This window comes from Calliopsis andreniformis, chromosome 1 (assembly GCF_051401765.1).
Source record: "Calliopsis andreniformis isolate RMS-2024a chromosome 1, iyCalAndr_principal, whole genome shotgun sequence".
Lineage (NCBI taxonomy): Eukaryota > Metazoa > Arthropoda > Insecta > Hymenoptera > Andrenidae > Calliopsis > Calliopsis andreniformis.
This window is the reverse complement of record NC_135062.1, coordinates 5,303,259-5,319,385: the sequence shown is the minus strand read 5'-3', so window position 1 is coordinate 5,319,385 and position 16,127 is coordinate 5,303,259. Positions and strand designations below refer to the sequence as shown.

Sequence of the window (16,127 nt, the reverse complement as noted above, 5' to 3'; positions counted from 1 at the left end):
TTAAAAGTAAAGAATTTAAGCTAATGACTAGAATTTATTTTATTATTATTTCAAAGATTTTGTTTTATCAATTTGTTACATCAGCGAGATCTTTCTGCATTTGTTTATAATAGTTACCTAAATAAAAACGTATTGTAAATTCGTAACAGTAACTACATGATTCACTTTGTGTACGGTAAAGGTGTCCAAGAGGTCCGTGAGTAAGCTGAAGGAAACTGAAAATAATTTCTGTTTACATCCTCAAATGCAATTGCGCTCCGAGTTGTTGCACTAATTTCCGTACTTATGCAATTTGTGATATTTCGAACCGACAAATTCAGATTGTGAGATCGCTCATGGGATCGTAAATTGCTGATCACAGAAAATTGTTTTTTGCATATGTTACATCGATGTGGTCGATCTGAAAAGGAATCAATAAGTTCTCGTTACTTTTATTCTTATATGTATGTACTTCATCAATCACTTAAAAACTAATCACTTAAAAATAAGAAGCATGATTTTCCTAACATATTTACGAAAAAATTAACCAAATCCAAAAAACTGTTTGCTATTCATATAAATGTATATGTCATCTTTAATTTGTTATTGAAAAAAGTACGAAAACAGTAATAATTAAATCATAATTTAGTTCTTAGAATGAAACATATAAAGGCAGCAATAGCTGATCACTTAAATTATGTCTTACTACTAGCTATTAAATTTCACGTACAAATATTAAAATAAGTAATAATTATTTGCTAATTTTTTGGAACAGATTTTTATGAAAATCAATTTCATATATGTATTTAAATACTAAACTGATGAGAAATTGAGTTTTTATCAGCAACTGGGTCCTTGACAGTAAATAGATAAAAAGTAGTTTTCGAATAAGCTATGACATTCTTACTATTTATACAAATATTCAAATAATGCTAATTGAAAATTTACTTCATTTTTATACAAAAATTTTCTTTTAATTTATTAATCAATTTCAGCTAAATTGACTGTGCTATTTGTATAAATTCATCGTTTTTTTTAAATATTACAATATCAAAAAGAATTGTGCTATTATGAACATCTTTTCAAAAACCTACATATAAATTCTTGTAATTTGTGGTTAAAATAGGAAGATAAACAACTAACCATAAACGAAATTTTCACACACTTCATGATCTTATTTATGTACTAAATTATAAATAATATAAGTTTACATAGTCAAAAATAACGTTAACTCTCATTTGAAATATTGTCAATGTCACAATGAAAGTTATAATGCCCTAAAATCATTGAATTTCCATGATGAAAAATGATTCATGTACAGAAATTACGCAATATTCATCAATTTCTACAGACAACTTCTAATTTCGCTATTTCATGCAATTAGCTAAATACATAAAATATAAATAATTTTTATCATAAATATAAAAAACATGGTTACAGAAATATACATCTTTCACAAAGACTAAAAAACAATAAAAATTACCATAAAATGAATAGAAAAACTTCTGTATAATTACAAGTTTTATTTAAAGCTACTAATTATATAATAAAAATGAAGAATTATAAAACAAGAAAATTATAGAAAATTTCATAAGTTATGTACATACATCGCTTGTACCTTAGAAATTCGTGTATTACTTCACAAAGTCTACAAAACACAACACGCATTTCCTTTTAATCTAATAGCTTCTAATAATACACTTTAACATCAAGGATCTACCAATCATTTCACTACATAATACTTATTTAACGTTAATTACCGGTGTGTAACTGCATATGATGATGTAGAGCTGCAGGTTTGCAGAATCCCCGATTGCAGACTGAACATCGCATCGGCCAGTTTCCAGTATGGGAATAACCATGAGCCCTTAAATCACCAGGAGTTGGGAAAGAACGACCACACTCATTGCACTTATGTGGCTTTTCCTGTATAGGTTTTTCTTAATCACTTAATTACATACATATGTACACATAATACGAACACACAATTATCTTGTAACTGAAGACACCTTATCTAAATAACATTGTTCTGCATTGATATCCTACAAAAAGAATAGGTATATGTATAGGTACAGTTTGGTGTGCTACATCCTCTTCTAATTAGATTCTATACTATACTTTTTATTTTGCGAAAGAAAAAAGAATTAAAATTACGGATCCCCATTAGTTTTAAGTACAGTAAAAAAGAAGTAGCTTTAACCAGAAAATAATTGTAAATATAAATGTTTCTTTTCTTGTTTTAGAAACTCAACCATCATCTTCTCAAGTTTATATGAGATATTTGACGAACAAAGTTTTTTCTGTATTTTAAAAAATAATAAATAGAAAGAAGAGGAAGCACATGAGGTACTGCATTCTGTATAATAGTCTTTGAGAGTTAATAAAAACTGTATAAAGAGGATGTCAACTAATTTGTTATTAAATTTATGTATACGTTGACACGATATCGATATAGCAGCTATACATATATGTATAATAGATTATAAAGAAATAGTTTCGATAACTTCAACCTAGAATCGTGTCTGACTGCACACGATCCGTTTTCCCTCGCCTCTTTAAACTTTCCTTTACTTTTTATCTGTGAGACTCTAAGATATTAAAAAAGAAGTAAAAAATAACTCAGAGTTTAGAATTTAATCTTTTCCACAAAATATATTATTCAATTATATTACAATAAAAAAACAACTTCTTAGAAAACAAATATACAAATTCATTTGGTATATTTGTATGACAATAAACAGTGTGAAACAAAAATACGTTTCGTTTTCGTTGATGGTTACACTATAGTCACATTATATTTTAAAATAAGACGAATATCAGAAATAACGATATTGAATTTAAGATTTCGATTATTAATGACAGTAGAAGGTCAATTACCCCGATATAAGTTATACTTTTTTATTCGCAATTACGTCTTTACTTCGGTGTAATATCAATACAAATATATTATCGATTGAAACTTGAACTATGACTTACTAATAGTTTATCAAAAATAATAAAATTAATTATTAGGGAAATACTTCAAACTTGAATCTTCTATTAAGTCGGCATATTAAGGTCCTATTATACATAAAGTATTTAACAAAAGCACAAATAGAAAGTTATCACAATCACTGACGCAAACATCGACACACCTTACAGCTACTAGAGGAATTCTACATCACTTGACGTAGACAATGGCTACCATGATCACTGTTCTCCATTGACTTGATCCCTTCCACGAGTTTCGGGTAAATTTTATAAATTTTTCAACGCTTACAATTAATAAGTGAAGTCTATACCACAATTTTATTATTCTTAACTTTTTTTTATTTTGTGTCTAAAGTCACTTCTTCAATTTTTTCTCATCTGCTGTCAAATTTCTTTTATGTATCCAAATGTATTGCATATATTGTAAAATAAACCACTAATTAATTTGTCAATTTGTGAGTTGCATATTTTAGATAGTTCAATTTTGTTTAAAAAATTAGTCTGTATTCATGTACTAAAACATATGTTTTTCTTCCCTTTCCAACCTAGTGATAGAAAAAATCTGCTACTGTGTTTGAATCGAACGGTTTGAATTGTACAAGAAGAATTATTAACTTTTTAACGAAAACAAAATAACTTGCAAATAAAAAAAATAAAATAACTAAAATAAAATAACTTCTGTTTGTTGCAGAACAGTGTTATTAAAGTTTAAATTGAAAATATCATTGACTTAAGTAAATTATTCAGTAATAGTTAAACAATTCAAACACCTTATAATGTGTCATTCGATGATAATATAAATTGGAGGAAGCAGTAAAACGTTTTCCACAAATAGGGCATTCATGTGGACGTTCTCCAGTGTGAATCCTCACGTGCGTATTCAAGGAGCTACTAGTGCTAAACATTTTCCCGCATACAGCACAACCATGTGGTTTTTCACCTGTTAATTTCACTTCTAATTACATTTTTCTTAATATATAAATAAACACACAAATTGTTAAAACGTTATTAAAATATGTAAAATACACCAAGTAAAATTCTATAATATAGTCTTGGCTACGAATCTCGTCCCAGACAATTATATAAGGTTTACAAATATTGATGAGAATAACACTTAATATCAGTTAGTATAAATAAGAAAGTGTAGATATTTCATGCATTTCCGATAATGTGAAAATATTCGAATACTTATGCACGATAGTGTAGATATCAACTCAATTAGGATCAACAAGACTGACCTGTGTGAGTTCGTAAATGCCTTTTAAGTAAAGAGGGTCTATCAAAATTTTTACCACACGTCTGACATGGCAAACACCTTTGGTACTTCGAAGTGCCCATTAAGTTAATTTCCCTTTCAGAGCCACGACAGCTCAAATCTAAAGGTGTGTCCTGTACAACGCTCCATACTATATATTAAGACGAAATATAAAGTATATCTTTCTTAAATGCATCCTCTGAATATTAAAAGCGAAAAAGTAGGATTGTCGTAAAACAATAAAATATACGTAATACGTATATTTCAAAATTTAAGAATGAAATTGAATTGTTCTAGCAGAAGAAACTAAACTTAAAGAAAAAAAGCAAATTTTTAAATATTTTAAAGTAAAAGTAGAATATTTTAAAAATATATAGAAACATATTCGTTTCATTATATTTGGCACTTACCAGACATTACAACTTCTTCTAGTACTTTCAAAATGAACAATATCCGCAAATACAACGTTACGAAGTTCACAAACGAGCAAATGTCGCGTACTTCGGGTCCAAGCATGAAGACCGATAAGTCTGAATTAAGTGTTCGCTACCCCAAACAGATTATACGGACGATTACAGGTGAGAAAACGAGTGGCGACGAGGGCGAGGGCGCATGTCGAGGGCGGTATTTTTTTCTGGAGGGCGGAGTTTCATACTCTTTTGGATAATCATACTGCATCACGAGAACCACTTTAGATACTTTCCATCAAACATACCACTTAGTGTAAAGAAAATGACAGGATAACTTGACAAAAATATTTTTTGCTTCAAGCGCACAATCTTTACATCATACAGGGTGTTCGACGACAACTATCAGAAATTTTAGGTGATTTTGCATACTAAAATAAGACGAAAATAAGTTTCAGGTTTCGTTTCCGAGCTATTAATAATTGCTAGGAAAACACCTAATATACGCGTGCAATATCTCTAACTGGAGACGTAATGCATGCTGGTAGAATAAGTCCCAAGTTAGACACATTTCACGCTATTCTATAGCATTTTCTCAATAATTAATAACTCTGAAATAAGCCTCAAACACATTTCCATTATTCTCGATTTTCCTCTTATTTAGGCATATACATAGAAAACTTTCTTAAAATTTCTGACGTTTGTTGTCGAATACCATGTATACGTACATATGTATATTTTAGTGAAAATATTTCACTTTCATGAATCGCCATTTAAACTATGATACTATAACTTATTTGCCTGAATTCTAAATCATCAGCTAGACCAAATTTGTCACTTTAAGAACAATTTTTTAACTTTAGGTAACATTAGGTACTGTTACACAACGCTAAAAAATTTTATATGTATTCAATTCTTTTTTAAAATAAAAACCATGAAAATTGGAAGCGCATAGTTCTCAAACAAAATTGACCTGAACAATACAAGATGTCATACTAAACAGATTATTGTAAAAGTTATTGAAAAAATTAAAAATTAAAACATTATTTTTCATTAACTTTTAATAACTTAACTTATGATACTCTAACTATTGACATGAAGTCTCACAAACTCCGCATGACACATTGTTATTTGTGTCCTCATCTAATTATAAAATCTTTATAATGAAAATAATAATATATGTCATATCTTATTTTATAATAATTAACATCATATTAATTGTATAAATATTTATTACCAATACGTTTCAATTGAAGTCTCTGTACACTAAAATTGCCTGTCCTTAGTTGAAAGTTAAAAGCTGCCACAATACTATACCATATTTATATGTATGTACCTACCTATAGGTATCGTTTATCTACTAGAAAAATATTTAATTCTAATCCTTACAGTTAAACGATAGAGTAATTTCTTATTAACAAGTAAAAGACTATTTAGAAAAAATTGTAATGCAGATAATAGTGTACTACTGCTCCATATTGTGCTTTCCATTATCCTGCTGTGCCAACCGGTACCAAGAACATTATAATAGTACCTTACTTCCATGTAAAGTAAGAGTCATGCAAAGAAGTAATACTTGTATTAATGTTTTCTATTTTTCATTTCTTGTTTCATCTTGCTTAAATACCGAATTGCAAAACACAATGTATCTGTTTAGTAAATGTCCCATTTTTAATATATAACCGAAGTAATATAAAACCTCAGTCAATATACTATATATGTATAATAATATAATATATTATAATATAGATAATGTAATACACAATATAGGTGTAATATAAAAAATAGAAAAAATAATAATAATGCCTTATAAAGATACCAGTACTTTGCATATTGTCATGGTCGAATCATTAAACCACTGTAGTTACTGTGAAGTTAATGATAAGTGCATGTAAAATATATTATAAAATAATACGCGATCCGCTAAAAATTCATCAGTCACGTGAAGATATGCGCTTCCCGTTCAAAATGTAACACAGTGCTTCTTTTAAAAGTTTGACATTATTCAATAATCCGTGCAGCAGCAAAGTAAAAAAGGAATATTTTAAGTAATGTAAAATGTAAAACTTTACCATATTTTGTAATCTCAAGTTTATTCTTTATTAACTACTTTTTCATTAGTTTAAACTTCGATACTAAATTCTTTTTCAATTCCGTTTTTTTATCAGAGCCATTCAAAATTAAATTGAAAACTTTTTAAAGAATCTAAGAATCATATACCATACAGGGTGTTCAAGGATAAATATTAATAATTTTAAACCGTGATACTATATACTAAAATAAGACGCAAATTAAGATAGACGAAATTATGTTTTAGGCTTCCTTACCAAGTTATTAATTGTTGGGAAAACGCCTAAAATACGTGTGAAATGTGTCTGCCTTGGGACTTCTTCCACTGACATCACTGTATCTAACTTGAGTCTGTAGTACACGCCGCCGACAGTAATTTAAAATTATTAACACTTGTTGTCAAATACCTTGTAGATGGATATTTAAATACTATATCTTTTAGTAAACATTTATAGTGCATAATGACTCGTTAGCACTGATGTTTAAATGTACTATAGACGTATCTATCTCATCATGAAATTCATCCATAGAGAATAAGATATTATATACACGTGTATACTTATTACACTACCATACAAATGACTGTACTAATAATTTCAGTAATTTCATCTTTTAACATCTACACTCAGATAGTGTTGCATGATGAGATACACCGTCTTAACCGAAATAACACTTAATTACCCCATTAGAACGATACATCTCCGTCGATCAACAGTAACGCTTCGTCATGATATCGACAATTTTTCATAGTATTCGACCGAAGGTGAGATAATTTGTCCTATGGCATCGACGCCGGACACCCCGCAGCGTCGTTCCCTCGTTTGTCACCTGAGAGGATATTAACACTATTGAAGCATCCTCGGAATCATTACAAATCGCTTCTTCATCGACCATACGTGACAATGCCCCGATTTACGCTTTGTATATTATTATAGCGTTATCACGAAGGGTCGATTTTAGAAAACTCAAGGCGTATCTTAGAATGTAACTATAAATTCATCGTTCTTAAGGCATTTTCTATAGACCTATGATATAAATGCATAATCAAGAGAAATATATTCAAATATTGTTAACAAATATTCTAATTTACATTTTTGTAAAACAAAGATTTGGAATCAATTTTGGGAGAAAAAAGGGGCTAAATTATATTAAAAAACGAAATATTTTTTATTAACTTTTCGTACATATATAAAGCAAACAAAAATGATATAAATATTTATGTAAAAAAATGTATTTAATTTGTATCAGTTACGTATATTTTAATATTAAATGTAACGTACTACTACACATTTGAAACTAAAAAATGTTTTATACATTTTATTTACTTATACAAAGAATAATAAGTATTGAACTTTAAGCTTCTGTAATAATATATCACAACGTTACACTGCATCAGATACTTCCATTTTATCACCACCCTGTTGGATTGGAATATTTGATTCAGTTTCTTGGATTTCTAAACTCGATTCTGTATTAATATTTTTAGCATCAATTTCTAAAGCACACGAATTATCAATTTCTGAGGACTTTTTTTTATCAATATTCTTAGTATCAGTTTCCAAAGTACACGAATTATCAACTTCTGCACCATTGTTTGATGTACTTGAATTATCCGTTTCTGGATTACATGCTGCAAACCGAGCAGCTTGTGCTTGCGGAGATGTGTCAAACTTCAAAATCTCACGCAGTGCCATTGTTGCATATGTTGAAGATTTTAAAGACATTTCAAGAATCAGAGCTTTATACTGTCCATCTAGAAGTTTAAAAATTTCTCAGATATTGTACTTCATTAACTTCTTTGTCAAATTAGAGATAAAATAAATTGTATTTCATAATCCAATAACTAAAAAAAGAATTATACCTGGTTCATCCTTTGGAGGTGACAATTGTCTCATCTCGTTAATATCACACATAATAAGATCACTATGTCTTTCCTTATAATGCATAATTTTCCAGGATAAGTTTGAAGGTATTTGTAATATCTTTCTATAAGCACCACCCAAACTGTACTTTCTGGAATAAGATAAATACTACGTTGTTTAAAAGATACTTAAATATTAGACTAATTAGTTTTATCCTAAGTAAGCTTACTTAGTTTTCTGTCTAAGATCTGTAGTCAATCCATCCTTTGCTAAAAATTCATCAAACCATGGTTTAGCATAAGAAGGATACGTGACTTTCCAGCCAACCTGAGGCATAAGTACATCAGCCAAAGTATAGTTTGGCAAGTCTTCTTCTTTAAGAATCTTTACAGCAGGAAGATTACGTGAATCTTCGTATTCATCTTTTTCATTAATAATACTACTTTTATCGACGTTCTCATCTATTTTAAGACAACACTCTGTAGCATCCATTACTTCTTTAATGGAAGTAGATGTCTGCTCAGTGGGCATTTCAGTCATTTCATCTGTCTTTGACGTATCTTCGCATGTTTCATCCTTATTTCTATTCATTTTTCCATTAGCTTCTGTATTTTCCTCAGTTCCAGCCTCATTTTCGCTTTCATCAATTATCTCCTCATCGTTATTTTGTTTTACACTGTTTTCATATACTAAATCTCCTACTATAGGTTTCCTTCCAAATTCTTTTATCCTCTTCGATACCATGTGATTCCACACAAAACTTTGATATGCGTGAATATACATTAAACGAGTATTTCTTGGTATTGAATCTAAAGCTCCTTGAGGATTGGTACCATCAGATATACAAAGGCCTTTCAAAAGTGCAGCCTCTATTTTGTCACATCTTCTGACCCTTTTGTATGCAGCACAAGCATCTTTAGTTGTTTCATAGATTTTCCTAGCTTCTGCTAAATCCCTGTCTTGTTCCCCTTCTCTAGGTTTCAAAATCAGTTCAATTGCTTCATTCCATTTACCTAATTTTTAAAGGCACAAAATACATATTTGACTAACAATTTGAAGGAATGTTATAGCAATTTTGCCAAATATGAATTAGAATAAAAATTGACAGTATTTTAATAAAAATATTTACCCTGAAGTAAAGCTTTCCCTATTTCATAAGTGGGAATGGCAGCCACTGTACCAAACCTTTGTAAACCATAATAATTTATAAAGCCATTATCTCTCAAGGAAATCATTGCTTTTTCAATTTGTTCATCTGTTCCATTAACGTTTCTTAATGCAATCCTAAAATGATTGCCATTAAGCATACCTAACTTCAGAGGCTCTTTTGCAAATTTAAAGTTCCCCACATATGCTCCACGTATGTTCTTTGCTATTCTTAATATATCTGATGGTTCTACTTTTTTTAAACTAACCCACTGAGTAGTCCACGCCCTACGATCTTTTGTACCAGCATAGCTGAAATTATTTGGCTTCATACGCAGACTCATAGCCAGCTGATTTAAAGCATCCATTGTATCCATATTAACCTTATGTAGTAAAAAGTAACAGTATTCGCCATTGCGTTTTTTCCAATCTATTCTATTATCCCTTCGAATGTCATGACCTGATAGCAAAAAATAATATATTAACATAAATGTATTTAAATTATCCTAAAAACAACTTTCAAACATACTGATATTATTATCTTTTTTATCAGGTATAATCATCATTATCTTCTTATTGTCTTTATCTATGGTTTGGCTAATAACATTTTTTATTTTTTTAGCAATTGTATGAATTGCTCTACGTTGTTCCTTATCGATATTCGTTACGTCAATTTCTATAGATGATTCTGGATCTTTTAATGTCTGTAATTGGTCCCATATCGCATCTGGTACAGTTTTCTTTAAATCATCCAGAGTTTCCTCTACGTCACGTGGAATATCTTGATTTGTCAATTTAGCTATTTGTCCATCAAGAGCTATTTCATTAACATGAAAGTCTGTGTATCTTTCCTTAATTACTCCAAAAAATCCTTGATCTCCAATAAATTCTGTAATACCAACATCGCATTCTTTCAACCGATTTCCGACTTCCAATTTTGTTCTTTTTCCATCTTTTTCTGAATTTGACCAATTGCGTTTATATGGCTTTCTATCAAAATGATCGTTCCGAAATCCTTTAATAAGAAATGTGTAAAATACAGGAATTGTTTAATCCTTGTCAATTACTTATCACATATATAAATTCTTACCACCACCGTATGAATTTCGATTCCTTCTAAAATCATTATTAGATCTCCAATTTTTTGAAAAACCTTTTTGATTTTTGTCACGTGCTCGCTCCGCGTCAGACATTGTTACGTACTTAATAATTTACTTATTGGTTATAATTGATTTTATTTTTCACTTAGAAAGATACAATGCCATTTATTCGTAATACGATATTCAACTTTCAGGAATATCAAAAGAAATGGCTAAACATAAAATAGAATTTCTTTCAAACCACGGTAACAAGGTGTACAATCTCACACAAATGTTACAACTAAATATCAAGAACTAACAGCACGTGCTTAAATGCAGTGTTTCTCAATCAAAACTAAACTTTACTAAATGACAAGTATGTTACACTTCTTAATGTGTTAATTAATGTAACAATTATTAAAACGTAATCTATTAGAAAAATTAATTTAATACTCAAAAGTTAAAGCCCTAATTGTTTATCCTATAATAGGAAGTGATATATGTAGAAATAGAATGTCTATTATAGTTAAATGATGGGCCAATTTTTTATACAATTTATTACATAAAAATATTCCACTCTACAAATTATTATACCTAGATTCTGTTGTATTTGTATGTTACTTTGCATGAAATTAAATCGCAGTTGCAATGAATTCGATAACTCGAAAACGAAAATCGATGTAAACGCAATCGATATACGACATTTACCTGTATCTTATCTTTACCTGTGTGTGAGACTGTAGCGTAAAAATTGGTTGTCACGAGGGATTCACGAAAGATTTGTCGTTTTCGTTGTAGAAGGGGTACCCATTTGAAACATTCTACATTCGACAAACTGGCAAAATGATTTTTGAACGAATGAGTGCGAACATGTTTCGTAAGGTTAGACAATTAGGTAAGTTATGTTTAAGACATTTCATTCTTTTGGTTTACATAATCTTGACTGAGTATATACATAATATTACTAATACAAACTATTTTATTTTACGCATAACATAACATGAAGGCAAATATTTATTATGCTAATTTGAATTGACCAGTTTGTAGTATTTTGTTAATTTTTAAGATGTTTTAAAAGATTGTATATGATTTATTTTAAATGTTCATAAGCTTTATGTTAATATAAACTACATTATATTTATGTTTGCAGAGTCACTTTCCAAAACAACGTTTCTTTCAAACACTAGAACGTCTACCAGTCTTGCCAGTATTAACCGATGTTTAAATTCTACTGTTACAAATAGTGGAAACAATCGATTCTTGACAAAGGTAACAGTTTTATATTTAATTCTCCTCATCGTTTTCTTGTAACCTTGATATAAGGTATAATTTATAATAAGTATTTCTTGTTTTTTAGTTTCCACCAACTACTTTGATAGGCACACAATCTAATCGTAATTCAACCACAACTACAGGTGATCATGTACGTGTGTGGGTCATGGAAAAAGTTGTCTCTCTTGCACTCCCATGTGTACTTCCTGTTGCCTTCACAGCACAAAATCAACTTCTTGATGGTTTATTATCCGTATTAGTCGTCATGCATACACATTGGTAATTTAGTTTTCAATTTTTGTGTTGAATGTTATTCACATTTGTCCTATTCTTGAAGTCGCTTTTGAGTATATTAACCCTTATTTAATTAATTTTAATGTATTAATTATCGCATAGGGGTCTGGAAGCTATTATTACAGATTACGCACGACCCAGTGTTGTTGGAAATATATTGCCAAAAATGTTACATCTTACATTGCTCTTGCTCTCTGCAACTACACTCGCTGGATTATTTTTACTTATACATGATGGACCTGGTGTTACAAAAGCTGTAATAAATTTATGGAGAGCTGGGAAACAGAAAGAGGTACCACAAGAAGAGGCAGACCAGCCTGCTAAGTAATTATCAATTCGAGTTTTTTAATAGATATGTTAATTTAGAAGCTTTATAATTACATTTCTTGTAAAGTATTTAAAAATAAATTATTTATCTTTAAGTACTGTATTATATTATTCAAACATGTAAAACAAATGTTAAGGTGTAGAAAGTTATTTACGTTACAATATAATAATGAATGTTTACAGTTGAAAAAATACTTATACAACTTGTAATAAAAAAGTCACGTTTATTCATTAATAATTACAAAACAAGTGTAAGTACATCACTCGCACTTTGTTTATGATAAAACATATATTTAATGATTTTTGTAATATAAAATAAACTAAAAAAATTAACAGCCCAAGAACTCTACCAGTTGAGTAGCATTTTCTACCAACTTTATCATTTGAGTTTTAATTTTCATTTAATTTAACAGCCTTATCAATGAAGGTTGCGAGTTTAACATCCCTTTGTGACAAACCATTTACATCATGGGAAGACAACGTAATGTTTACTTTATTGTAAACATTGAACCACTCTGGATGATGATCCATTTTTTCGGATTGCATTGCCACCCTTGTCATAAACCCAAAAGCCTACCAATTGTAATGAAAAAATTATTGTTTGTAATATTCAAAACTGTAAAGTATAAGAAAGTATTTTCAGCTAAAACATACCTGATTAAAGTTTTTGAACAAGAATTCTTTATAAATTGCATCCCTGTCTGACTGAACAGACCAACCATTTGTTAACAATGGTTTTAAGTCTTTTTCTCTTTCTTCCTGAGTGAGTTTTCCCTAAAAAATAATATTCTTATAATTTTATTGAACACTAACTATATTTCTTCCCTAATACTAAGTTAAACAAATTTACTATTATTTAATATTATATATAAATAGCAAAATATTAAAAAACCTCATAAATTGTTTTAGGTAAAAAATTAAAATTAATAAAGTTTTAATAACGAGAATAAATTTACGGTTGCGAAAGAATCAGATCAATACTATCGGGAAACCTTCGACCGCTCTTTAATTCCTAACATATGACGCGAAAAATTGACTCTGTCCAACAAAAATCGATTATTTTAAGTTTTTAATTACTACGTTGAAAGAATTCACTATTGTTTCCGCATAAATGAATTCCAGTCTGTCGTCATAAATTTAAACCATTTATCTACGCAAGAAGTAAGCTGTCAACCACTTGTTACACCCAAAGATCGCAAAACAGAATCCTTGCACAAAATATTTCTATTATACATGATTATCATAATTTAATTCGCAGAAAAGTACAAATTTTATGATAAGCTTGTTACAATGGCAATAATAATTTGAAAAATAAGAGAACAAATTTTAATATTCATCTGGAATTCAGAACAGTGCTTTAGATTTGTGCTTCAATATTTACGTATAAGTAAGGTTATTCTTTTCTACATGCAATAAAAGATATTCTCGATACATTTACTTTAAACATTTGCAGGAAGAAACTTACCATTTTGCTTTTTTTCAAAGCAGGAGTAGTTATTCCTTTCTGATCGAAAATATGGAATATGTTCTTCGGATGTATCCCCCTACTACTCACAAATCGCATGCGCATTAAGGTTGTCATAGCTCTCACTTTCTTTTTTCTTGAGTGCGACTGAATACTTTATTTATTACGAAATAAATAAGTATCTCCTTCTTGCGTAATCAGTTGTTATTAAGAACTATCTTACCATGAAGTAATTGATAGAAATTTTAAATATACATTTGTATCATGATAAACATACGAATGAGCTATTATTATTTAAATTGACCGAATATAATTAATCTTTATACGCTATTTTTAGCATTTATAAACTGTTAACATTTGCTAATTAAATGTGCAAACATACTTTTAAACCGATAGTAAAGATTATTTAGAATAATAAATGCGAATGAAATGTTGGATCATAACCTTACCGGTGAATTTATATCGTTTCGAATTCTTAAAAAATTAAAATCACTTTTAATTCTAATGCTACAGTGTATTCACAGCTTATCAATTTAGGAAGTTAAACGAACTATATTCATAAAATTCTCGTGATTTCGTGTAAGGTATTAGAGGGATAACCTTCCATACATGAAATACAAACACGCAGGACTCTATGGATGCGATGGCGGTTTATTTGAAATTAAATTGCAATACTTTTATCTTTCAAATATTTTAAAAATTAAATACAAAAATTTTTACGTTATTCTTCAGTTAAATAACTTTTTACTAAATTTATCTCTAAGATATACTATTTTCGTAATAAAAATCTGTTTTATATGAAAATATTATAGATTCTACAGAGACATTCAACAAATAATAACTAAATAAAGATATCAAATATGTATAATAAAGTTTACAAATTAAACACCTTTTCATCAAATTATAAACTAATCATGTTTTCAACAAGTTATAAATCAACTTCTCTATACTTTTTCCCTTTTTCTGTTTCATTTTATTCATTTTTTGCGTTAATTGCGAAGATTGCGTTATTGATAAATCTTTACCTTTTTAATACAAATTATAGATTGCACGGTAATATTAATTCTAAACAATGTAAGTTGAAATATTAGCAAACGTCAGGTAACGTAGGCATTTATTGATATTTTATGAAGTTAAACAATAACCACTTTGTAATTATATTGCATACTTCTGCGAGAGCGTAGTACGTGTACTTTGTTCCGAGGAATTTAAATTACATAGGAGATATTAAAATCTACTTTTAATAACACCTTTCCATTGCACTTCTCAAACATATCGCTCTCTGCAAGGACTTTCATTCTTGCGCGTGCTTTACTTCTAGGATAACGATTGCGATTACGAGCCTTTTATTCACTTTTACTCATTGCATTGCTTCACCCTCGCGTGTACGTTGTTACAGAGAGAATGTTGCGTTTAATACGTTAATTTATTTTGCATAGAGTGTCGTTAGTGAAAGAATAGGATAGCACATGCAATTATACAGCAATTCAGTTAAGTAGTTAACTAAATTGGTAAAATTTTAAAAATCTAAAAAAATAAATTAATTTAAATACATTTAACTGATTAGGGGAAGCTGCTAATAACATGTTTATAATCATAAACAAATCGGAAGTCTTTTCATCTTTATATACAGTAACAGATACCAGAAACGTTACATATCTTATCTAGCCCTGTTTTGATAAAAGCAATATTATTTAATCAAGCATTTATGGACTTTTTATTAGATGATATTTTAGTCTCATTTTTATCTATAGAACTTACGGTTAAAATAAAAAATGTTAAGACATCTTGCGTAAGCTAAGAAGATTGCGAGGATTGGAATGGGGTTGAAGTTTATCACTGCACATTTCGTCTGTCTTTCTAAAAGAGAATAAGGTCCCAATATCCGAACGCTTAAGATGTCAAATGTTCCAAGTAAGTGAACAACCTAAAAATGTATGTCCCGACCAGAGGCGGATTTAGGTGTAGGCTAAGTAGGCTATAGCTTAAAGCGACAGGTTT

The 16,127-nt window shown here is 29.3% G+C and overlaps 4 protein-coding genes across 4 annotated transcripts; 1 reads left to right on the top strand and 3 right to left on the bottom strand.

Moving 5' to 3' along the window:
* Nucleotides 1-161: 161 nt before the first annotated feature.
* LOC143182707 (uncharacterized) lies at nucleotides 162-4,621 on the bottom strand. Its single transcript, XM_076383909.1, has 5 exons — nucleotides 4,615-4,621; nucleotides 4,188-4,355; nucleotides 3,720-3,889; nucleotides 1,740-1,905; nucleotides 162-400 (listed from the first exon to the last, which is right to left on the bottom strand). The coding sequence occupies exons 1-5, from the start codon at nucleotides 4,619-4,621 to the stop codon at nucleotides 162-164; spliced, it is 750 nt and encodes a 249-aa protein (XP_076240024.1).
* Nucleotides 4,622-7,859: 3,238 nt separating this feature from the next.
* Nucleotides 7,860-10,969, bottom strand: Pus7 (pseudouridine synthase 7). Its single transcript, XM_076393410.1, has 6 exons — nucleotides 10,780-10,969; nucleotides 10,219-10,704; nucleotides 9,673-10,149; nucleotides 8,773-9,556; nucleotides 8,543-8,694; nucleotides 7,860-8,434 (listed from the first exon to the last, which is right to left on the bottom strand). The coding sequence occupies exons 1-6, from the start codon at nucleotides 10,880-10,882 to the stop codon at nucleotides 8,064-8,066; spliced, it is 2,373 nt and encodes a 790-aa protein (XP_076249525.1). The 5' UTR covers nucleotides 10,883-10,969; the 3' UTR covers nucleotides 7,860-8,063.
* Nucleotides 10,970-11,483: 514 nt separating this feature from the next.
* Sdhd (succinate dehydrogenase, subunit D) lies at nucleotides 11,484-12,756 on the top strand. The gene is made up of 4 exons (XM_076393698.1): nucleotides 11,484-11,663; nucleotides 11,919-12,037; nucleotides 12,126-12,319; nucleotides 12,437-12,756. Exons 1-4 carry the CDS (start codon nucleotides 11,612-11,614, stop codon nucleotides 12,660-12,662), a joined length of 591 nt encoding a protein of 196 aa, XP_076249813.1. The 5' UTR covers nucleotides 11,484-11,611; the 3' UTR covers nucleotides 12,663-12,756.
* A 99-nt stretch (nucleotides 12,757-12,855) lies between these two features.
* Nucleotides 12,856-14,708, bottom strand: Pcd (pterin-4a-carbinolamine dehydratase). Its single transcript, XM_076393711.1, has 4 exons — nucleotides 14,576-14,708; nucleotides 14,127-14,280; nucleotides 13,316-13,435; nucleotides 12,856-13,234 (listed from the first exon to the last, which is right to left on the bottom strand). Exons 2-4 carry the CDS (start codon nucleotides 14,241-14,243, stop codon nucleotides 13,052-13,054), a joined length of 420 nt encoding a protein of 139 aa, XP_076249826.1. The 5' UTR covers nucleotides 14,244-14,280; nucleotides 14,576-14,708; the 3' UTR covers nucleotides 12,856-13,051.
* Between the last annotated feature and the right edge of the window lie 1,419 nt (nucleotides 14,709-16,127).